Source organism: Rhinoderma darwinii, chromosome 3 (genome assembly GCF_050947455.1).
Source record: "Rhinoderma darwinii isolate aRhiDar2 chromosome 3, aRhiDar2.hap1, whole genome shotgun sequence".
Taxonomy (NCBI): Eukaryota; Metazoa; Chordata; class Amphibia; order Anura; family Rhinodermatidae; genus Rhinoderma; species Rhinoderma darwinii.
In genome coordinates, this window is record NC_134689.1 from 324203256 (window position 1) to 324228247 (window position 24992).

Genomic DNA, 24992 nt, shown 5'->3' on the forward strand with positions numbered 1-24992 from the left:
TGCGCGAGGGCACACGCACAGCTTTGCTGTGCGAGGACACACACACCCAGCTCAGCTGCGCGATGACACACACACAGCTCTTCTGCGTGAGGTTATACACACAGCTCTGCTACGTACAGACGTGCACACACACCCAGCTCTGCTACGCACAGATACGCACACACCCAGCTCTGCTACGCACACACACCCCCAACTCTGCTACGCACACACACAGCTCTGCTGCGTGAGGGCACCCACAGCTCTGCTGCTCGAGGGCACACATACACATGCACAGGTTACACATGCACAGCTCTGCTACGCACAGACGCGCACACACACACAACTCTGCTATGCACCCAACATGCACACACCCAGCTCTTCGACGCACACACACCCTCAACTCTGCTACACACACAAACACACACACACACACACACACACACATCTCTGCTGTTCGAGAGCACGCACACACCCCTGCTGCGTGATGGCACACACACAGCTTTGCTGTGCGACGGCACACACACAGCTCTGCTGCACAAGTGCACGCGGACAGCTCTGCTGCGCAAGGGCTCCCACACACACAGTTCTGCTGCGCGAGGACACACACACAGCTCTGCTGCGCGAGGTTAGACACACACAGCTCTGCTACGCACAGACGCGCACAGAAAACCCAGCTCTGCTGCGCGAGGGCACATAAACAAAACTCTGCTGAGCGAGGGCTCACACACAGCTGTTCTGTGCGAGGGCACACATACACAGGTCCTCTGCGTTAGGGCACACACACAGCCGTGCTGGGTGAGGGCACACACACAGCTCTACGGCACGAGTGCACAAACAAACAACTCTGCTGTGCGAGTGCACACACACAAAGCTCTGCTGCGAGAGCATACACACAGCTCTGCTGCTTGAGCGCACACACACACAGCTCTTCTGCGTGCGGGCACATACACAGCTCTGCTGCGCAAGGGCACACACTTACACAGCTCTGTTGCGTGAGTGCACACACACAGCTCTGCTGCGCGAGGTTACACATGCACAGCTCTGCTACGCACAAACGCGCACACACACCCAGCTCTGCTATGCACAGACATGCACACACCCAGCTATTCGACGCACACACACCCCCAAATCTGCTACACACACAAACACACACACACAACTCTGCTGCGTGAGGGCACACACAGCTCTGCGGCTCGAGGGCACACATACAGCTCTGCTGTGCGAGGGAACACACACACAGCTCTGCTGCGCAAGCACACACACACAAAGCTCTCCTACGCGAGCGCACACAAACAGCTCTGCTTCGTGAGGGCACACACACACACACACAGCTCTCCTGCACTACGGCACATACACACACAGCTCTGCTGCGTGAGGTTACACACACACAGCTGTGCTGCGCAAAGGCACAAACACAGCTCTGCCACGCACAGATGCACATACACACCCAGCAATGCTACGCACACACAGCTCTCATACGCAAGGGCACACACAAACACAGCTCTACTGCGTGAGGGCACACACAGACAGCTGTGCTGCGCGAGGGCACACACACAGCTCTGCTGCGCGAGAGCACACACACACAGCTCTGCTGCGCCAGGTTACACACAAACAACTGTGCTGCGCGAGGTGACACACACAGCTCTGCTGCACAATCGCACACTTACACAGCTTTGCTGCGGGAGCGTACACTTACACAGCTCTGCTGCATGAGCGCACACACACACACACACACACACACACCTCTGGTGCATGAGCACACACACAGCTCTGCAGCGCTAGCGCACACTTACACAGCTCTGCGACACATGCACAGCTCTCCTACGCAAAGACGCGCACACACCAAGCTCTTCGACGCACACACACACCCAACTCTGCTACACACACACACAGCTCTGCTGCGTGATGGCACACACAGCTCTGCTGCTCGAGGGCACACACAGCTCTGCTGTGTGAGGGAACACACACACAGCTCTGCTGCGCGAGCGCACACACACAAAGCTTTCCTACGCGAGCGCACACAAACAGCTCTGCTTCGTGAGGGCACACACACACAGCTCTCCTGCGCTACGGCACATACACACACAGCTCTGCTACATGAGGTCACACACACACACAGCTGTGCTGCGCAAGGGCACAAACACAGCTCTGCCACTCACAGATGCACATACACACCCAGCTCTGCTACGCACACACAGCTCTGCTACGCAAGGGCACACACAAACACAGCTCTGCTGCGTGAGGGCACACACACACAGCTCTGCTGTGCGAGGGCACACACAGAAAGTTGTGCTGCGCGAGGGCACACACACAGCTCTGCTGCGCAAGGGCACACACACAGCTCTTCTGCGCGATGGCGCAAACACATCACTGCTGAGCGAGGGCACACACTGCTCTGCTGTGCGAGGGCACGCACACAGCTTTCCTGCGAGAGAGCACACACACACCTCTGCTGCGGTAGGACAGACACACATCTCTGCTGTTCGAGAGCACGCACACACCCCTGCTGCGTGATGGCACACACACAGCTTTGCTGTGCGACGGCACACACACAGCTCTACTGCACAAGTGCACGCGCACAGCTCTGCTGCACAAGGGTTCCCAAACACACAGTTCTGCTGAGCGAGCGCACACACACAGCTCTGCTGCGCGAGGTTAGACACACACAGCTCTGCTATGCACAGACGCGCACACAAACCCAGCTCTGCTGCGCGAGGGCACATAAAACTCTGCTGCGCGAGGGCTCACACACAGCTCTTCTGTGCGAGGGCACACATACACAGGTCCTCTGCATTAGGGCACACACACAGCTGTGCTGGGCGAGGGCACACAGCTCTGCTGCTAGAGCGCGCACACACACACAGCTCTACTGCACGTGTGCACAAACAAACAACTCTGCTGTGCCAGTGCGCACACACAAAGCTCTGCTGCGGAAGCGTACACACACAGCTCTGCTGCTTGAGCGCACAAACACACAGCTCTTCTGCGTGAGGACACACACAGCTCTGCTGCGCGAGTGCACACACGTACACAGCTCTGTTGGGTGAGTTCACACACACAGCTCAGCTGCGCGAGGTTACACATGCACAGCTCTATTACGCACAGACGTGCACACACACCCAGCCCTGCTATGCACAGACAGGCACACACCCAGCTCTTCGACGCACACACACCCCCAACTCTGCTACGCACACACACAGTTCTGCTGCGTGAGGGAACACACAGCTCTGCTGCTCGAGGCCACACACACAGCTCTGCTGTGTGAGGGAACACACACACAGCTCTGCTGTGTGATGGCACACATACACAGCTCTGCTGCGCGAAGGCACACACACAGCTATACTGCACAAGTGCACAAACAAACCACTCTGCTGTGCGAGTGTACACACACAAAGCTCTGCTGCGAGAGCGTACACACACAGCTCTGCTGCTTGAGCACACACACACACAGCTCTTCTGCGTGCGGGCACACACACAGCTTTGCTGCGCAAGGGCACACACACAGTTCTGCTGCGCAAGGAAACACACAGCTCTGCTGCCCAAGGGCTCCCACACACACAGCACGGCGAGGACACACACACTCAGCTCTGCTGTGCGAGGTTAGACACACACAGATCTGCTACGCACAAACGCGCGCACATACCCAGCTCTGCTACGCGAGCGCACACAAACAAAACTTTGCTGCGGGTGGGCTCACACACAACTCTTCTGTTCGAGGGCACACACACACAGGTCTTCTGTGTGAGTGCACACAAACAGCTGTGCTGCGCGAGCGCACACACAGCCCTACTGCACGAGTGCACAAACAAACAAATCTGCTGCGCGAGCGCACAAACACAGAGCTCTGCTGCGGGAGAATACACACACAGCTCTGCTGCTTGAGCGCACACACACAGCTCTGCTGCGTGAGGGCACACAGCTCTGCTGCGCAAAAGCACACACAGCTCTGCTGCGTAAGCTTACACACAAACACAACTGTGCTGTGCGAGGGCACTCACATACATATCTGCTGCGCGAGCGCACACACAGCTCTGCTGCCCGAGTACACACACACACACAGCTCTACTGCGCGAGGTTACACATGCACAGCTCTGCTACGCACAGACACGCGCACACACACACCCAACTCTGCTATGCACAGACATGCACACACCCAGCTCTTTGACGCACACACACCCCCAACTCTGCTACGCACACAAACAGCTCTGCTGCGTGGGGGCACACACAGCTCTGCTGCTCGAGAGCACACACATGGCTCTGCTGTGCGAGGGAACACACACAGCTCTGCTGTGTGATGGCACACAAACACAGCTCTGCTGCGAGAGGGCATACACAGATCTGCTGCGCGAGGGCAGACACACACAGCTCTGCTGCTCGAGCGCACACAGACACAGCTCTGCTGCGCGAGGGCACGCACACACACAGCTCTCCTGCGCGAGGGCACACAAAGCTCTGCTGCGCGAGGGCACACACACACAGCTCTGCTGCGCGAGCGCACACACACAAAGCTCTCCTACGCGAGCGCACACAAACAGCTCTGCTTCGTGAGGGCACACACAGCTCTCCTGCGCTACGGCACATACACACACAGCTCTGCTGCGTGAGGTTACAAACACACAGCTGTGCTGCGCAAGGGCACAAACACAGCTCTGCCACGTACAGATGCACATACACACCCAGCTCTACTACGCACAGACGCGCACAGAAAACCAGCTCTGCTGTGCGAGGGCACATAAACAAAACTCTGCTGCGCGAGGGCTCACACACAGCTCTTCTGTGCGAGGGCACACATACACAGGTCCTCTGCATTAGGGCACACACACAGCTGTGCAGGATGAGGGCACACACACAGCTCTGCTGCGTGAGCGCACACAAACAGCTCTACTGCACGAGTGCACAAACAAACAACTCTGCTGTGCCAGTGCACACACACAAAGCTCTGCTGCAAGAGCGTACACACACAGCTCTGCTGCTTGAGCGCACACACACACAGCTCTTCTGCGTGCGGGCACACACAGCTCTTCTGCGTGCGGGCACACACAGCTCTGCTGCGCAAGGGCACACCCAGCTCTGCTGCGCGAGTGCACACACTTACACAACTCTATTGCGAGAGGTCACACACACAGCTCTGCTGCGCAAGGTTACACATGCACAGCTCTATTACGCACAGACGCACACACACACCCAGCTCTGCTATGCACAGACATGCACACACCCAGCTCTTCGACGCACACACACCCCCAACTCTGCTACGCACACACACAGCTCTGCTGCGTGAGGGAACACACAGCTCTGCTGCTCGAGGGCACACACACAGCTCTGCTGTGTAAGGGAACACACACAGCTCTGCTGTGTGATGGCACACATACACAGCTCTGCTGAGTGAAGGCACACACACAGCTCTACTGCACGAGTGCACAAACAAACAACTCTGCTGTGTGAGTGCACACACACAAAGCTCTGCTGCGAGAGCGTACACACACAGCTCTGCTGCTTGAGCGCACACACACACAGCTCTTGTGCGTGCGGGCACACACACAGCTCTACTGCGCAAGGGCACACACAACTCTGCTGCGCGAGTGCACACACTTACACAGCTCTGTTGCGTGAGTACACACACACAGCTCTGCTGCGCTAGGTTACACATGCACAGCTCTGCTACGCACAGACGCGCACACACACCCAGCGCTGCTATGCACATACATGCACACACCCAGCTCTTCGACGCACACACACCCAACTCTGCTACGCACACACACAGCTCTGCTGCGTGTGGGCACACATAGCTCTCCTGCGTGAGGGTACACACACACACACACAGCTCTGTTGCGCGAGTGCACACACAGCCCTGTTACACGAGCGCACACACAGCCCTGTTGCACGAGCGCACACAAAAAGCTCTACTGCACGAGGGCACCCACACAGCTGTGCTGCGCGAGGTTACAAACACACAGCTGTGCTGCATGAGGGCACACACACAGCTCTGCTGCGCAAGTGCACACACACACACACACAGCTCTGATGCGTGAGTGCACACACACAGCTCTGCTGCACGAGGGCACACACACACAGCTCTGCTGCCTGAGGGCTTACACACACAGCTCTGCTGCGCAAGTGCACACACACACACAGCTTTGCTGCACGAGGGCACACACAGTCCTGCTATGCGAGGGCACACATACAGCTCTGCTGCGCAAGCGCACAGACAGCTATACTGCGCGAGGGCACACACAGAGCTCTGCTGCGCGAGGACACACACAGCTTTGCTATGCGAGGGCACACACACAGCTCTGCTGCGCGAGGGAACACAGCTCTAATGCGCGAGGACACACACAGCTCTGCTGCGCAAGTGCACACACACATAGCGCTGCTGCACAAGGGCACACACACAGCTCTGCTACGCGAGGGCACACACACAGCTCTGCTGCGCAAGCGCACACACACAGCTATACTGCGCAAGAACACACACACAGCTCTGCTGCGCGAGCGCACACACCCAGCTCTGCTGCAAGAGGGCACACACACAGCCCTGCTGCGCGATGGCACACACAGCTCTGCTGCGCGAGGGCACACATGCAGCTCTGCTGTGCGAGGGAACACACACACAGCTCTGCTGTGCACAGACGCGCTCACACACCCAGCTCTGCTACGCACACACACAGCTCTACTGCGCAAAGGCACAAACACAGCTCTGCTGCGTGAGGGCACACAAACAGCTATGCTGCGCCAGGTCACGCACACACACACACACATATCTGCTAAACTATGGCATACACACACAGCTCTGTTGCACTACGGCACACACACAGCTCTGTGCGCGAGGGCACATAGACAGCTGTGCTGCGCGAGGGCACACACACAGTTCTGCTGCGCGAGGGCACACACATACAGCTCTACTGCGCGAGTGCACACACACAGATCTGCTGCACGAGGGCACACACACACAGCTGTGCTGCGCAAGTGCACACACACACACAGCTTTGCTGCGCGAGTGCACACAAACAGCTCTGCTATGCGAGGGCACACACACAGCTTTGCTGCGCAAGCGCACACACAGCTATACTGTGCGAGCACACACACAGCTATACTGCGTGAGCACACACACACAGCTCTGCTGCATGAGCACACACACACAGTTCTGCTGCATGAGGGCACACACACAGCTCTGCTGCGCGAGGACACACACAGCTCTGCTATGCGAGGGCACACATACAGCTCTGCTGCGTAAGCTCACACACAGCTATACTGCGCAAGCACACACACACAGCTCTGCTGCGCGAGCGCACACACACAGCTTTGCTGCATGAGGGCACACACACACAGCTCTGCTGCTCCAGGGCACACACACACACACACACAGATCTGCTGCACGATGGCACACACACACAGCTCTGTTGCACTACGGCACACACACACAGCTCTGTGCGCGAGGGTACATAGACAAAGCTGTGCTGCGCGAGGGCACACACACAGTTCTGCTGCGCGAGGGCACACACATACAGCTCTGCTGCCTGAGGGCACACACACAGCTCTGCTGCGTTAGTGCACACACACAGCTCTGCTGCGCGAGTACACACACACAGCTCTGCTGCGCGAGGGCACACACACACAGCCTGCTGCCTGAGGGCTTACTCACACAGCTCTGTTGCGCAAGTGCACACACACACACAGCTTTGCTGCACAAGGGCACACATACAGCTCTGCTGCGCAAGCGCACACACAGCTATACTGCGCGAGCACACACACAGCTCTGCTGAATGAGGGCACACACACAGCTCTGCTGCGCGAGGACACACACAGCACTGCTATGTGAGGGCACACATACAGCTCTGCTGCGCAAGCGCACACACAGCTATACTGCGCAAGGGCACACTCACCCAGCTCTTCTGCGCGAGGGCGCACACACACACACACACAGCTGTGCTGTTCGAGGGCACACACACAAACAGCTCTGCTGCGCGAGCGCACACACACAGCTCTGCTGCGCGAGTGCACACACACATCTGTGCTGCTAGAGGGCACACACATCACTGCTGCTCGAGGGCACACACACACACACAGCTCTGCTGCGCAAGTGCACACACACAGCTATGCTGCGCGAGCGCACACACACATCTGTGCTGCGCGAGGGCACACACAAAGAAGTGTGCTGTGTGAGGTCACACACTCACAGCTCTGCTGCGCGAGGGCACACACACACAGCTCTACTGCGTTAGCGCACACACCCAGCTCTGCTGCTTGAGGGCACATACACACACAGCTTCGCTGCGCGAGGTTACACACACAGAGCTGTGCTGCGCGAGGGCACACACACACAGCTCTGCTGAGCAAGGAAACACACACACACAGCTCTGCTGCGCGAGGGCAGACACAGCTCTGCTGCGTGAGGTTACACACACAGCTCTGATGCGCGAGGGCACAAACACACACACAGCTCTGCTGCTTGAGGTTTCACACACACACAACTGTGCTGCACGAGTTTATACACATACAGTTCTGCTGCGCGAGCGCACACACACAGCTCTGGTGCGCGATCACACACACAGCTCTGCTGTACAAGGGCACATACACACAGTTCTGCTGCGCGATGGCAGACACACAGAGCTCTGCTGCGCTAGGGCACACATCTCTGCTGTTAGAGGGCACACACACACATCACTGCTGCGCGAGGGCACACACACACACACACAGCTCTACTGCGCGACGTTACACACACAGCTCTACTGCGCGAGGGCACACACACACAGCTCTGCTGTGCGAGCACACACACTGCTCTGCTGCGTGAGCGCACACACACACAGCTCTGCTTCACGAGCGCACACACACATAGCTCTGCTGCGCGAGCACATACACAGCTCTGCTGCGTGACGGCTCACACACAGCTCTACCGCGCAAGGGCACACACAGCTCTGCTGCGCGAGGGCACACTCACAGCTTTGCTGCGAGAGAGCACACACACACAGCCTTGCTGCGCGAGGGCACACACACACAGCCTTGCTGCGCGAGGGCACACACAGCTCTGCTGCTTGAGGGCACATACACACACAGCTGTGCTGCGCGAGGTTACACACACAGAGCTGTGCTGCGCGAGGGCACACACAGCTCTGCTGAGCAAGGCAACACACACACACAGCCCCTGCTGCGCGAGGGAAGACACAGCTCTGCTGCGTGAGGTTACACACACAGCTCTCATGCGCGAGGGCACAAACACACACACACAGCTCTGCTGCTTGAGGTTTCACACACACACACAACTGTGCTGCACGAGTTTATACACATACAGTTCTGCTGCGCGAGCGCACACACACAGCTCTGCTGCACAAGGGCACATACACACAGATCTGCTGCGCGATGGCAGACATACAGAGCTCTGCTGCGCGAGGGCACACATCTCTTCTGTTAGAGGGCACACACACACATCACTGCTGCGCGAGGGCACACACACACACACACAGCTCTGCTGCCCAAGTGCACACACACAGCTATGCTGCGTGAGCGCACACACAGCTCTGCTGCGCGAGGGCACAAACAACTGTGCTGCGCGAGGTCACACACTCTGAGCTCTGCTGCGCGATAGCACACACACTGCTCTGCTGCACGAGGGCACACACAGCTCTACTGCGTTAGCGCACACACAGCTTTGCTGCGCGATGGCACACACACAGCTCTACTGCGCGAGGTTACACACACAGCTCTACTGCGCGAGGGCGCACACACACAGCTCTTCTGCGCGAGCGCACACACACACATCTCTGCTACGCTAGCGAACACACACAGCACTGCTAAGCACAGACGCGCACACACACACTGCTCTACTACGCACACAGACAGCTCTGCTGCCCGAAGGCACACACACAGTTCTGTTGCGCGAGGGCACAAACACACACACAGCTCTGCTGCTTGAGGTTTCACACACACACAACTGTGCTGCACGAGTTTATACACATACAGTTCTGCTGCATGAGCGCACACACACAGCTCTGCTGCGCGAGCACACACACACAGCTCTGCTGCGCGAGCGCACACACATACAGCTCTATTGCACGAGGGTACACACAGCTCTGCTGCGCGAGGTTACACACACAGCTCTGTTGCGCGAGGGTACACACACACACAGCTCTGCTGTGCGAGGTTACACACACACACAACTGTGCTGCACGAGTTTAAACACACACAGCTCTGTTGTGCAAGCGCACACACACACACATAGCTCTGCTGTGCGAGCACACACACAGCTCTGCTGCGTGAGCGCACACACACAGCTCTTCTGCGCGAGCGCACACACACACATCTCTGCTGCGCTAACGCACACACACAGCGCTTCTACGCACAGACGCGCACACACACACTGCTCTACTACACACAGACAGCTCTGCTGCCCGAGGGCACACACACAGTTCTGTTGCACAAGGGCACAAACACACACACAGCTCTGCTGCTTGAGGTTTCACACACACAACTGTGCTGCACGAGTTTATACACATACAGTTCTGCTGCACGAGCGCACACACACAGCTCTGCTGCGCGAGCACACACACAGCTCTGCTGCGCGAGCGCACACACATAGCTCTGCTGCGCGAGCACACACACACAGCTCTGCTGTGCGAGCACACACACAGCTCTGTTGCGTGAGCACACACACACAGCTCTGCTGCGCAAGCGCACACACACATCTCTGCTGCATGAGCGCACACACAGCTCTGCTGCGCAAGGTTACACACACAGCTCTGTTGCGCAAGGGTACACACACACAGCTCTGCTGCACAAGGGCACACACAGCTCTGCTGTGCGAGGGCACACACAGACAGCTCTGCTGCACGAGGGAAAACACACAGCTGTGCTGTGCGAGGTTATTGACACACAGCGTTGTGTTGCGCGAGGGCATATACACTTAGCTCTGCTGCTCTAGCGCAAACACACAGCTCTGCTGCACAAGGGCACACACAGAGCGATGCTGCACGAGGGCACATACCAACACACAAACAGCTCTATTGCGTGAGGGCAGACAAAAAGCTCTGCTTTGCATAAATGCGCACACACCCAGCTCTGTTGCGCGAGTGCACACACAGCCCTGTTGCACGAGCGCACACACACTGCTCTACTGCACGAGCGCACACACACTGCTCTACTGCACGAGGGCACACACACAGCTCTGTTGCTCAAGGTTACACACACACAGCTGTGCTGCACGAGGGCACACACAGCTCTGCTACGCACAGATGCGCACATACACCCAGCTCTGCTACGCACACACACAGCTGTGCTGCGCAAAGGCACACACACAGCTTTGCTGCGTAAGAGCACACACACACAGCTCTGTTGCGCCAGGGCACACACACACAGATCTGCTGCACGAGGGCACACACAGCTCTGCTGCGCGAGAGCACAAACACATCACTACTGCGCGAGGGCACACACACAGCTTTGCTGCGAGAGAGCGCACACACACACAGCCTTGCTGCGCGAGGGCACACACAGCTCTGCTGCTTGAGGGCACATATACACACAGCTGTGCTGCGCGAGGTTACACACACACAGCTTTGCTGCGCGAGGGCACACACACAGCTTTGCTGCGCGAAGGCACACACACAGCTCTGCTGCGCGAGGGCACACACACACAGCTCTGCTGCGTGAGGGCACACACACACACATCTCTGCTGCGTGAGGGCACACACACACAGCTCTGCTGCGCGAGGGCACACACATAGCTCTGCTGCGCGAGGGCACGCACACAGCTCTGTTGCGCGAGGGCACGCACACAGCTCTGCTGCGCGAGGGCATACACACAGCTCTGCTGCGCGAGTGCACACACACAGCTCTGCTGCGCGAGGTTACACACACACAACTGTGCTGCATGAGTTTACACACACAGCTCTGCTGTGCGAGCGCACACACACGGCTCTGCTGTGCGAGCACACACACAGCTCTGCTGCGTGAGCGCACACACACAGCACTGCTGTGCGTGCGCACACACACATCCCTGCTGCACGAGCGCACACACAGCTCTACTGCGTGAGCGTAGAAACAGCTCTGCTGCGCAAGCGCACACATACAGCACGAGGACACACACAGCTCTGCTGCACGATGGCACACACACACAGCTCTGCTGCGCGAGGTTACACACACACAGCTGTGCTGCGCGAGGGCACACACACAGCTCTGCTACGCACAGACGCGCGCACACACACACTGCTCTACTACGCACACAGACAGCTCTGCTGCCCGAGGGCACACACACAGCTCTGCTCCGCAAGTTTACATACACACAGCTGTGCTACGTGAGGGCATATTCACACAGCTGTGCTGCGCTAGGGTACACCCAGAACTCTGCTGCACGAGGGCACATACACACACAGCTCCACTGTGCGAGGTTACACACACACATCTGTTTTGTGCAAGGGCACAAACACAGCTCTACTATGCACAGACACGCACACACACCCAGCTCTGCTACGCACACACACAGCTTTGATGCGCGAGGGCACACACATACACAGCTCTGCTGCGCGAGGACACACACACACTCAGCTCTGCTGCCTGAGGTCTTACGCACACAGCTCTGCTGCGCACCTCTGCTGCTTTGCTGCGCTAAGGCACACACACAGCTCTGCTACGCGAGGGCACACACACACACAGCTCTGCTGCGCAAGCGCACACCCACTGCTATACTCTGTGAGCACACACACACAGCTCTGCTGCGCGAGCGCACACACAGCACTAGGCACGAGGGCACACACAGCTCTGCTGCGCGATGGCACACACAGCTCTGCTGCACAAGGACACACACAGCTCTGCTGCGCGAGGTTACACATACAGCTGTGCTGCGCGAGGGCACAAACAGCTCTGCTACGCGAGGGCACATAACCACAGCTCTCCTGCGCAAGCGCACACAAACCCTCTGCTGCGCAAGCGCACACACACAGCTATACTGCGCAAGAACACACACACAGCTCTGCTGTGTGAGCACACACACAGCTCTGCTGCACGAGGGAACACACAGCTCTGCTGCGCAAGGGCACACACACAGCTCTACTGCGCGAGGACACACACAGCTCTGCTGCGCAAGCGCACACAAACCCTCTACTGCAAGAGCGCACACACACAGCCTGCTGCGCGATGGCACACAAACAGCTCTGCTACGTTAAAATGCGCTCACACACACAGCTCTGCTGCGCGAGGGCACACACACACAGCTCTGCTGCGCAAGGTTAAACACACACAGTTGTGATGTGCGAGGGCACACACACACAGCTCTGCTGCGCGAGGGCACACATACAGCTCTCCTGCGCGAGGTTACACACACACAACTGTACTGCACGAGTTTACACACACACAGCTCTGCTGTGCGAGCGCGCACACACACGGCTCTGCTGTACGAGCACACACAGAGCTCTGCTGCGTGAGCGCACATACAGCTTTGCTGTGCGTGCGCACACACACATCCCTACTGCGCAAGCGCACACATATAGCACTATTGCACAAGGGCACACACACAGCTCTGCTGTGTGAGGGCACATACCCACACACACAGCTCTGCTGCACGAGGGTACACACACAGCTCTGCTGCGCGAGATTACACACACACAGCTGTGCTGCGCGAGGGCACACACACAGCTCTGCTACATACAGACGCGCGCACACACACACTGCTCTACTACGCACACAGACAGCTCTGCTGCCCGAGGGCACACACACAGCTCTGCTCCGCAAGTTTACATACACACAGCTGTGCTACGTGAGGGCATACTCACACAGCTGTGCTGCGCTAGGGTACACCCAGAACTCTGCTGCGCGAGGGCACATACACACACAGCTCCTCTGTGCGAGGTTACACACACACATCTGTTTTGTGCAAGGGCACAAACACAGCTCTGCTATGCACAGGCACGCACACACACCCAGCTCTGCTACGCACACACATTATTTAAAGCACCTGCTCACTCGCCTTCATCTGCGTTTCTGACCTGGCTGTGTCCATTTGTAAGTATGGCCTTTTTCGGTGTTTTTGTATAAATGTCCTTGTTTTTATCTGTTTAGAGTTTGGAACTTCAAACATGGGCTCAAGAAGCAGCTTTTCCTTAAAGAAGAAAAAAAAAAAACCCCATCAATGGCAAACCCATTTACATTTAGGATTTCAAAAAATAACAAAATTATATTATATAAGGTAATGGCTGTCCAACTGGCAGGCCTCCATCACCCAACAATACTAAGCTGCTGCATGGTATGATGTACGTTGCTCTACATTTTCCACAGAAGAAAATACAATAGCTCCAGCGATAGGAAAGAATGTGGACTTACCATGATTGAGCGGAGGCCTCTAGCACCAGTTTTTCGTTCAAGAGCCAGTCTAGCAATGGCCCGCAGAGCACCTTCAGTGACGTTTAATTCACACAGAAACACAATAAATGAGTACAATGTAGTCAGACAGCTGAAGAAAAAAAAACAAAAAACACCTCAACTTATATAAAAAGCTATTCAAATCAAACCTTATCCATGCTGAACAGAGCCTGGTATTGTGGCACAACAGCATTACGTGGCTCTGTGAGGATGCGTACAAGAGTCTGTTCATCAAGGCTGTGAAGGGGCACCACTACAGGTAGACGTCCCACGAACTCTGGGATCATGCCAAACTCAATGAGGTCCCTTGCTTCCACGTGACGCAGCAGCCGGTCCTTCTCTTCAATGTCTTGTACAGCGTTAGACTCCGCACTGGAATTTGCTAGATCTGCTGCTGCAGCAACTCGACGACCTTTCCCCATATTAGAGGCTATGCCAAATCCCAAATACTGAAGAGCAGAGGGAATACAAAATGAAAACATGAAAGAGAGGAATAAAATAATTAAAGTTTACCTTCTACAAAGCTATTAATAGCACATGCACATCTACTACTGGTCAGAGCTTTTACCAGTCATTCCTCTGGTTTATGCACACTATATTACGCTACCTGCGTCGATACATGTTGTTTTGCATGCCGTCCGTGCACCATTACCTACACCTGGGTGATCGGACTACTTCATACGTTTTGAAACTATGCACATTATATTGATACCCAAATTCAGAGGTTTAGGATAATTTATATTATGTAGCTCAAGCAGCATGTTTTATATATAAATACTTGTAAATAAAGGGGTTGTCTGTCTAAGAAATTAGGGCTTATGTACGTCATATAGAGGGGAAACTCATGACGCATCTAAGGGGTTAAAGGGCCAAGATTGGAGTGCTCTCTAAATTTGGCTGTTGCAGTAGGATGTCGGCTGTATATTACATCTTCTGTGTCCATGCCACACACTTCAGGGTTAAATAGTCATTTACATGGATATGCTCTGGAAAATGAAGATTTCTTTGCTATCAGGAGCACAAAGGCCAGGGTGCATTAAAGAGGGGAGTAGGCCCATAAGGTGCAAGAAGTTATGAGAAGGAGTATTGTGGACCATATCGGCATTATATAGCACCCCCAACAATTTGATAAATGAAATACTCAAGTTCTTCCTAGAACAGTTCAAGTAAATACAAGTGCATATCTAAATCACCGTGTCAGGCAGGAGAGAGCCTAAAAATATCCAATGTATATGTGACACTTAAACATCTTAACTAGTAGAGGGCACAAACACAGGAAAGTAAGGGTATGTTCACACGGCCTATTTACGGACGTAATTCGGGCGTTTTTGCCCCGAATTACGTCTGAAAATAGCGCCTCAATAGCGCTGACAAACATCTGCCCATTGAAAGCAATGGGCAGACGTTTGTCTGTTCACACGAGGCGTATATTTACGCGCCGCTGTCAAATGACGGCGCGTAAATAGACGCCCGCGTAGAAGAAGTGACCTGTCACTTCTTTGGCCGTAATTGGAGCCGCTATTCATTGACTCCAATGAATAGCAGCGCTAATTACGGCCGTAATTGACGCGGCGTTCAAGCGCCTGCACATGCCGGTACGGCTGAAATTACGGGGATGTTTTCAGGCTGAAACATCCCCGTAATTTCAGCCGTTACGGACCCCCGCCGTGTGAACATACCCTAATCTGAACAGTCAGGGACTGCGTACACTTAGAACAGAGCTGCATATCTGCTGTTTATGTCGTCCTGTTGTGTGCAGAGGGAATCAGAAAGTAAAATGGGCCATTTTCAGGGGATATGTCAAACGTCTGATAGGTGGGGTCCCACCTAAACTATTAGTGGATATGCCATGAATGTGCAAAATTGGGAAACCTTTTTAAGGATTTAAAAACAAACCTTTTCATTCTTCCTCCTACTGATGATCCTGTCCAGGCCATTGAAAGCTCCAGATGATACAAACAGGATGTTTGTCGTGTCAACTTGAACGGTTTCACCGCGCAGCTTCCTTGAGTTTTTCTCTGGGACATTAACAATAGTACCTTCAAGAAGCTTCAGCAAACCCTAAAAATGAGTTACCGCAGGTTTTTAGATTTATATATGATCAAGTCTACTGGCCGAAGAATAATAAGAATAATAGGAAGAATAATAATAGATGCACCAACACAGCAAAAATAAATACATTTCTATATGTCCTGGAAACAGTAATATTATATAAATATGACAAAGCTATACAGAACTATAGACTTCTACAGAGCAGGAGAAGTTAAAAAGTGTTTTATTTATTACCTACATGCACATAATCAAAAAAGGCTACAAATCAGCCATACCTGCTGCACGCCTTCTCCGCCCACATCCCTCAGCTGATGTATGCCAGGGACACTGCCAATCTTGTCAACTTCATCCAAGAATACAATGCCTGAAGTAAAATAAATTATTATCCTCTATTTAGATGCCATTTAAACGTAATTTATTTTTTTTTTCACTGAGGCTTTGTACACATCTGCGTCAGAGGCTCTGTTGGAGGCCAAACTCACAATTTCCATCAGATTTCATAGGAAGAAAAGCAATGCACCACGAAGAAACCCGACATAAATCAATGGGGTCTGTCAGATGCAGGTGATATCCTCCATGCGACAGATCCGGCACTGCGTCACAGTTTACGTTTGTAACAGAAACCGCAATGAAATTGTGAATAGAGAAGAACACAGAGGAGCTGAGTACATGGAAAGTCAGATGAATTTATAAAATGAGAAGGACACTATACACAGAGAATATCCATAAATAAAATATATGGGATAGGTAGAGCTCCCCATCCAAGCGCTGCTCGGCTGTTAATGTAACTCCAATAGAACAGAATTAAGAGAGGCGCGAGCATGCGTTACCGCCTCCCCCTGGAATCGGTGGCCAGCGGCCACCTCACCAAGTGGAACGGGGACCAGGGAACCCCCGTTCACCACATTTGTGCGGGTCCAGAGCTTAACCCAGCACCTATCACACATTTATAGCATATGTGTAATGATGGGGATAGGGAAACAGACAAGTGAGCCCTAATCTACCCGCCACCCAGTTCCTGCCTACTTGCAACGACCCGCCCTAGGCGACGGGGTACAACTGGGCGACAGTCCCTACACTCATTAGGTGCACGACAGACAAACAGACAAGGGTACAAAGAAGCAAGGAAAATGGGGAAGTTGCCCACGGAACACCGTGAGCAACAAGCGAGGTGAACGAGCCGAGTCAAACCAGGAGATGAGCGAGGTACAAATACGCAGAGCAGAAGAGTGGTCAGAAAAGCCAAGGTCAATCACAAGCAGAGGATAAGTAGTTCTAGAAGCTGCAGCAGGGCCAGGAAACCAACAGAGAAGAATCACAAGCAAGGAGGAACAGGAAAGGCAGGTATAAATAGACAGAGGGCGGGAGCTAGCTCCGTCTGGCCAGGCTGTGATAGGCTCTCCCACTCCTAAGTCTGCCATCCTGAGTGGTGGAAGATGGAATCAATCTCACAGACATAGAAGCAGGTGCAGACTGATTACCTATGGGCGTTGACACAGAAGCTGTGCCTGGCAGATCCTTTACAGTACCCCCCCTTTTATGAGGGGCCACCGGACCCTTTCTAGGTGGACCTGGTTTATTGGGGAAAAGAAGGTGGAACCTCCTGACCAATACCCCAGCGTGAACATCCCGGGCGGGTACCCAAGTCCTCTCCTCAGGCCCGTATCCTCTCCAATGGACCAGGTACTGGAGGGAGCAATGGACCATTTTGCTGTCCACAATTTTGGCCACCTCGAATTCTACCCCCTCAGGGGTGAGAACAGGGACCGGAGGTTTCCTCGAGGGAGCCAAGGACGGGGAGCAGCGTTTAAGGAGGGAGGCATGAAACACGTCGTGTACTCGAAAAGATGGGGGCAACTCCAGTCGGAAGGAGACAGGATTGACCTTGTACGGCCCTATAAACCGGGGAGCAAACTTCTTGGACGGAACTTTAAGGCGCAAATTTTTTGACGATAGCCACACCAGATCCCCGACCATAAACAAGGGGTTAGCAGAACGTCTTCTATCTGCCTGAGTTTTTTGTATGCTCTGGGACGCCTCTAGGTTCTTCTGAACCTGGGCCCAGACTGTGCACAGTTCCCGATGAACGACCTCTACCTCGGGATTGTTGGAACTACCAGGTGAAACGGAGGAGAACCGTGGATTAAACCCAAAATTACAGAAAAAGGGGGGAGGAATAACGTAAAATGTCATTTATAGCGCATGGTGAACACGGAAAAAAAAAAAGACAAAAAACATTGTCAGAATTGTTTTTTATTTGTCACCTAGGTTGCCACAAAAAAATAAATTGAATAAAAAGCGATGAAAAAAAAATAAAAATCACATGTACCCTAAATTTGTACCAATGAAAACTACAGATTGTAACAACAAATAAGCCCTCACACAGCTCCGGTGGAGAAAAAATAAAAAAGTTCTGGCCCTCAGAATATAGCGACAGAAATTGCGCAGAGCGTTCCAAAATCGGATAAGATTGGGCACCATTTATCAGTGCGACACTGGCCACATATCTATGAATTATTTACTGCATAATTAAACCCTCTTATTATGCCCTGATGTACTCCGCACAGCCTACATATGCTCCAACATTATAAACTGAAATGCCACTAAAACCCCAAACAGAACTATTACCAAGCAAAATTTGCGCTCCAAAAGCCAAATGGCGCTCCTTTCGCTTCTGAGCCCGACAGCGTGCCCAAACACCAGCTTATGTCCACATATATGACATTTTATATCCGGGAGAACCAGCTCAACATTGTATGAGGTATTTGTCCTCAGTGGCACAAACTGGCTAATGGCAGATCAGTGGAAAATTTTAATTTTCTCTTTGCACTATCCGCTGCGCATTAACCCCTTCACGCACCACAACTTAATAGCATGTCGTGGTGCGGGGGTTTATATATGGAGCGGGCTCAGGCGCTGAGCCCACTCCATATGCTGCAGGTGTCAGCTGTGTATTACAGCTGACACCCAGGACTAACGGACAGGAACAGCGATTGCGCTGTTACAGGAGACTGTAAAATTGACATTATACTGCAATACATTAGTATTGCAGTGTATCGTACCAGAGATCTAATGACTAATAAAATGTGTAAAAAAAAATATTTATTATTAGTGAAAAAAAATATATAATATATTTAATATCCAAAAAAACAACGAAAACCCCTTACACATTTTTCCTCTAAAGTAATGTAAAAAAAATAAAAAAATTGGTATCGCTGCATCTGTAAAAGTCCGAACTATTACAATATAACATTATTTAACTGGCACAGTGAACGCCATAAAAAAGAAAGAATCTAAAACGACAAAAACGCAGTTTACATTTTTTTTAAAATCAAAAATTTGTATGTACCAACTAAAACTTCAGCTCGTCCCGCAAAAAAGAAGCACTGACACAAATCAATCGAACCAAAAAAATAAATAAATAATGGCACTCGGAATGTGGTGAAACAAAACTATTTTTTTTTAACAAATAGTTTTTACTTTGTAAAAGTAGTAAAATATAAAACAAACAACGCACGGTGAAAGACGTAATAACGAAACCCAAAAAACAATTGAGGAATCACATTTTTTTCCAATTTCAGCCTGCAAAGATTTTTATTTTCCGTTTCCCAGTACATTAAATGGTACTTTAAATGGTGTCACTAGAAACTACAACTTCTCCCGCAAAAAAATAAGCCCTCACACCACCCTACTGACTGAAAAAAAATAAAAAATTATGGCTCTTGGAAAAACTAAAATGAAAAAGCAAAAAAATGGATCAGTCCTGAAAGGGTTAATAAATTTCTAATGAAAAAACATTTATGACCATGTGGGGTATTGCCGCACTTGGAAGAAATTGCTTTACAAATGTTGGGGTGCTTTTTCTCCTTTATCCTTTGTGAAAATGAAAAAATTCAAAATTTTGGTGGAAAAAATGTTGATTGATATTCATTTTCATGGCCTAATTCTAATAAATTCTGCAAAAGACCTGTGGGGTCTAAATTTACCTATCAATATATCACTATACCCCTAGATAGATTCCTTAAGGGTTGTAGTTTTCCAAATGGGGTCACTTTTGCGGGGTTTTCACTGTTTAGGTCCCTTCAGGGCGTTGCAAATGCGACATGGCACTGAAAACCATTCCAGCAAAATCTGTGCTCCAAAATCCAAACGGCACTCCTTCCCTTTGGAGCTCTGCCGTGGGTCCAAACAGCAGTTTATTACCACATATGGGGTATTGCCGCAATCGGGAGAAATAGCTTTACAAGTTTTGGGGTGTTTATTATTTATTCCTTTTATAAATGAAAACAAAATGTATATATTTTCAGAAAAAAAAAGTAGGATTTTCATTTTCACAGACAAACTCCAATAAATATAGCAAAAGACCTGTGGGGTCAAGATGCTAACTATACCCCTAGATAAATTCCTTGAGGTGTGTAGTTTCCAAAACAGTGTCACTTTTGGAGAATTTCCACTTGTTTGGTACAAGACCTCTTCAAACCTGACATGGTGCCTAAAATATAGTCTAAAAAAAGGAGGCCTCAAAAGCCACTAGGTGCTCCTTTGCTTTTGAGGCCTGTGTTTCAGTTCATTACCACACTAGGGCCACATGTGGGCTATTTCTAAAAACTGCAGAATCTGGGCAATAAATATTGAGTTGCGTTTCTCTGTTAAAACCTTCTGTGTTATAGAAATAAAAATGAATTCCAGCTAAATTTCGGCAAAAAACTTTTTAAAAAAAATTTAAATTTCCCTTCTACATTGCTTTAATTCCTGTGAAAAGCCTAAAGGGTGAAGAAACTTTCTGAATGCGCTTTTGAATACTTTGAGGGATGCAGTTTTTAAATGGGGTAACTTATGGGGTCTATCTAGTATATAGGGCCCTCAAAGCCACTTCAGAACTGAACTGGTCCTTGAAAAATAGCCTTTTTTAAAATTTCTTGAAAATGTAAAAAATTGCTGCTAAAGTTCTAAGCCTTGTAACGTCCTAGAAAAATAAAATAATTTCCCAAAAAAATATGCAAATATAAAGTAGACTTAATGGAATATGTGAAATATTAATACCACACAAAATAGTTACTGTTTTACAAGCAGATACATTTAAAATTAGAAAAATAATTATTATTTTTGCAAATTTTCTTTAAATTTTGGTGTTTTTCACAAATAAGCAATAAATTTATTGACCATATTTTTCCACTAACAAAGTACAATATGTCACGAAAAAACTATCTCAGAATCGCATGGATAGGCAAAAGCATTCCAGAGTTATTACCACATAAAATGACATGTCAGATTTGGTAAAATAGGTCTGGTCCTGAAGGCCAAAAGGAGCTTGGTCCTGAAAGTGTTAAGTATGCAGGCACTCGCAGGATGTGTTCAGATCATAGCGGAATAATACAGGTATGTAATCTCTCATTTAGAGAACCTATTTGGATTTACTATATAGTGCCTAAGGCCCCATGTACAAAACCGTAAAAACGCCCGTAATTACGGTCCCATAGACTTCTTTTGGCCACGGGTACCTTCCCGTTTGCGTACGGGAATGTGCTCGGGCCGTTTAAAAATATAGAACATGTCCTATTTCAGGCCATAATTACGGCCCATTGAAGTGTATGGGGCTCCCGTATTTACGGGTTGCTACGTGTGTGCACCCGTAATTACGGGAGCGTTGTTACGCATGGTAATGACTGTCCAGCGGTAGTCACTGTCCAGGGTGCTGAAAGAGTTAAGTAATCAGTGCTGGATATAGGGAAGGGGCTGCACTGATCGGAAGTAACTATTTCAGCACCCTGGACAGTAACTACCGCTGGACAATGAGCACCATGCGTGGCGCACACAATATAGATTTCTAATGTTTCCTTCAAAAACCTGCAACAAAAAAAAGTTCATACTTACCCAGAACTCCCTGCTTCTTCCTCCAGTCCAGCCTCCTGGGATAACGTTTCATCCCATGTGACCGCTGCAGCCAATCACAGGCTGCAGCAGTCACATGGACTGCCACGTCATCCAGGGAGGTCGGACTGGATGTCAAAAGAGGGACGCGTCACCAAGACAACGGCCAGGGTATGTGTGAACTTCTTTTTCTCTCTATCGCTGCGTTCCGCTGCAGAAACTCTGCCCCTTCTCTCTATCCAGCACTGATAGAGAGAAGAGACTGCCGATCAAAGCTGGACAGAGAGAAGAGGCTGGCGATCAGTGCTGGATAGAGAGAAGGGGCTGCAGTATCTCTCTCTATGTGTAAAGAAAAGCAGAGAAAATGTGTCCTGGAATACGGGTGACTACGGACCCGTATTTACGGGCACGGTCCGTAAATACGGGTGACAAAGGACTCGTATTTACACCAGTATTTACGGGAGTGGAAAAATATGGTCATGTGCATGGGGCCTTATGCAGTATAATACAGGGGGCACTTCCACTTCAGAGAAATGCAAAGGATGTATACAGAGCCATAAAGTTTAAAAGCAAAAATACATGTATGCCAGACAGCAAGAAGTTATAAACTAATTTTTCTATACTCTTTATAACATGTTTGTATTCTGCTGGTAATATCTTTCTTCCCTAACCACGCAGACTGGCAGCATTTGAAAAAAGTGGATAGGTAGGTGGGTACAGCCCATGGTCACCTGAAGGCTGCCTAATAAAAATAAATAAATTATAATAATATTGAGACAAAAATCAATTTATTTTTTAATTTTTATTTTATTTCAAATGTTTTTGTTAAGCTGAATAATTATTAATAATTAAATCCTTTAATCCTGGAAAATTCTGACTGTAATCTCCAGCCCGGCAGATGTTACATCAGGATATTCAATCTGGTGGTAATATTTCTAATGGAAATCATAGATCTTATGTTGTAAATGTTGATGTTAAAATGTTTTCCTTTGATGTTATAAGGTCTCCGATATCATGATCTTAATGATATTATAGGTCGCCTATTCTGATGTCTTGACGTTACAACAGAAGATGGCTCTAAGGAACCGTGATGGACGACGGCTCTCTGCATCTCTGCTTTTGTTGCTTCGGATCTTTCTCCTTAGACATTTTGGAATCCAACATCTTGTACTTATGAATGACTCCATGCTTGGCCAGGCCTCCTTCACATGACAACTGAAGGGCCTGCTGATGTTCTCCTCCTCAGTATATACAACCTCCTCCACTACATCCGCTTCCTCCTCATCCTCTTCCTCCTCTAGAATAGTCTCCAGATTTGCCCAAAAAGAGACTTTGCCAAACTTTGATGGCCGGAATGCCGGCTTAGCCTCCTCCACCATCTTTCTCCACATCTCATCTGGGAGCTCCTCCTCGTCGCCTTTCTTCATCCTGTTCAGAAATTCCAAATCTCTTTCCAACACTACAAATCCTCACAAAGTCCAAATATCTCACCAACACTAAATGTCTCCACTGACAACTAAAACCCTCAAATAAGTGTCAGCTCTGCGGCTCCTTATATAATGTGAGTGATGTCACAAAGTGCGGGGGCGGAGCCGACTTTCACCACATTCCGTAACATCTTCCGCAGATGCGGCAGTTATTTAAAGGGCCATGCAGCCAATCTAATTCACTCTAGGAAAACTAGTCAGGAAGTTCTCCTCTGCTATATACAAAAGGCAACATCATCATTATCTGTATATAATGTGATGTTACATATGAGACGTAAAACACAAATCATTTATAACATATATATATGTACTGTGCCTATGAATCAGTGTAAAACTATTTATATTTGTAAACTACAATATTTTTTTATCTCTTTCAGATCATCGATAAAGAATTATCAAGTACTTACCGTGTTTTACCTGGATCTACGTTCCTGGTGTGTAAAATGATGTCCTTTAGTATGCTTTATCTTGTAAACAATATCAGATGCGCTTTTTAAAAAAATATATATTCTGCAATTATTGGCTACAAAGATTTGTTTGATAAACAAATTCTTTGAACCTTTATGTCTAATTTTGAGATCGATGGGCTATTGTTTTTTGACAGTATACACACAATGCGTTTGAATAGCGTTTTTTCTGTACCAGTTCCCTTCTAAAGAAATACTAACTCTTTTTTATCTCTTTATAAAGAAACACTAACACTAAGGCCCCATGCACACGACCGTATTTTTGTCCACCTGTAAATGCTGGCGTAAATACGAGTCCTTGGTCACAGGTTTTTGGCTGCAAAATTGCACTGCACTAATCGGCAGCCCCCCTCTCTCCCAGTGCAGGATAGAGAGAAGGGACAGCCCTTTCCGGAATAAAAGTAAAAGAAATTCATACTTACCCGGCCGTTGTCATGGTGACGCGTCCCTCTCTTGACATCCAGTCCGACCTCCCTGGATGACGCGGAAGTCCATGTGACGGATGCAGCCAGTGATTGGCCTGTGATTGGCTGCAGCGGTCACATGGGCTGTAACGTCATCCCAGGAGGCCGGACTGGAGGAAGAAGAAGGGAGTTCTGGGTAAGTATGAACGTCTTTTTTTTTTTACAGCTTTATCTATATTGTAATCGGTAGCAATTGTCCAGGGTGCTGAAACAGTTCCTGCCAATCGTTTAACTCCTCTTTCAGCACCCTGGACAGTCACTATTTACTGACGTCGCCTAGCAATGCTCCCGTAATTACGGGTGCACACACGTAGTCACCCGTAATTACGGGAGCC

The 24992-nt window shown here is 50.6% G+C and overlaps 1 protein-coding gene across 1 annotated transcript; it reads right to left on the reverse strand.

The window, feature by feature from the left end:
• Nucleotides 1-13808: 13808 nt before the first annotated feature.
• On the reverse strand, nucleotides 13809-23666 carry LOC142750465 (ATP-dependent clpX-like chaperone, mitochondrial). Its single transcript, XM_075859469.1, has 6 exons — nucleotides 23411-23666; nucleotides 16644-16732; nucleotides 16213-16377; nucleotides 14466-14765; nucleotides 14278-14348; nucleotides 13809-14056 (listed from the first exon to the last, which is right to left on the reverse strand). The coding sequence occupies exons 1-6, from the start codon at nucleotides 23664-23666 to the stop codon at nucleotides 14005-14007; spliced, it is 933 nt and encodes a 310-aa protein (XP_075715584.1). The 3' UTR covers nucleotides 13809-14004.
• Between the last annotated feature and the right edge of the window lie 1326 nt (nucleotides 23667-24992).

Coding starts and splice junctions, on each gene's coding strand:
- LOC142750465 (XM_075859469.1), bottom strand. CDS start 23,666: ATGAAGAAAGGCGACGAGGAGGAGCTCCCAGATGAGATGTGGAGAAAG. Junction 16,733..23,410: donor AAGCATGGAGTCATTCATAA/GTACAAGATGTT, acceptor ATTTTACTTCAG/GCATTGTATTCTTGGATGAA. Junction 14,766..16,212: donor GTAGGAGGAAGAATGAAAAG/GTTTGTTTTTAA, acceptor TCTGCTCTTCAG/TATTTGGGATTTGGCATAGC.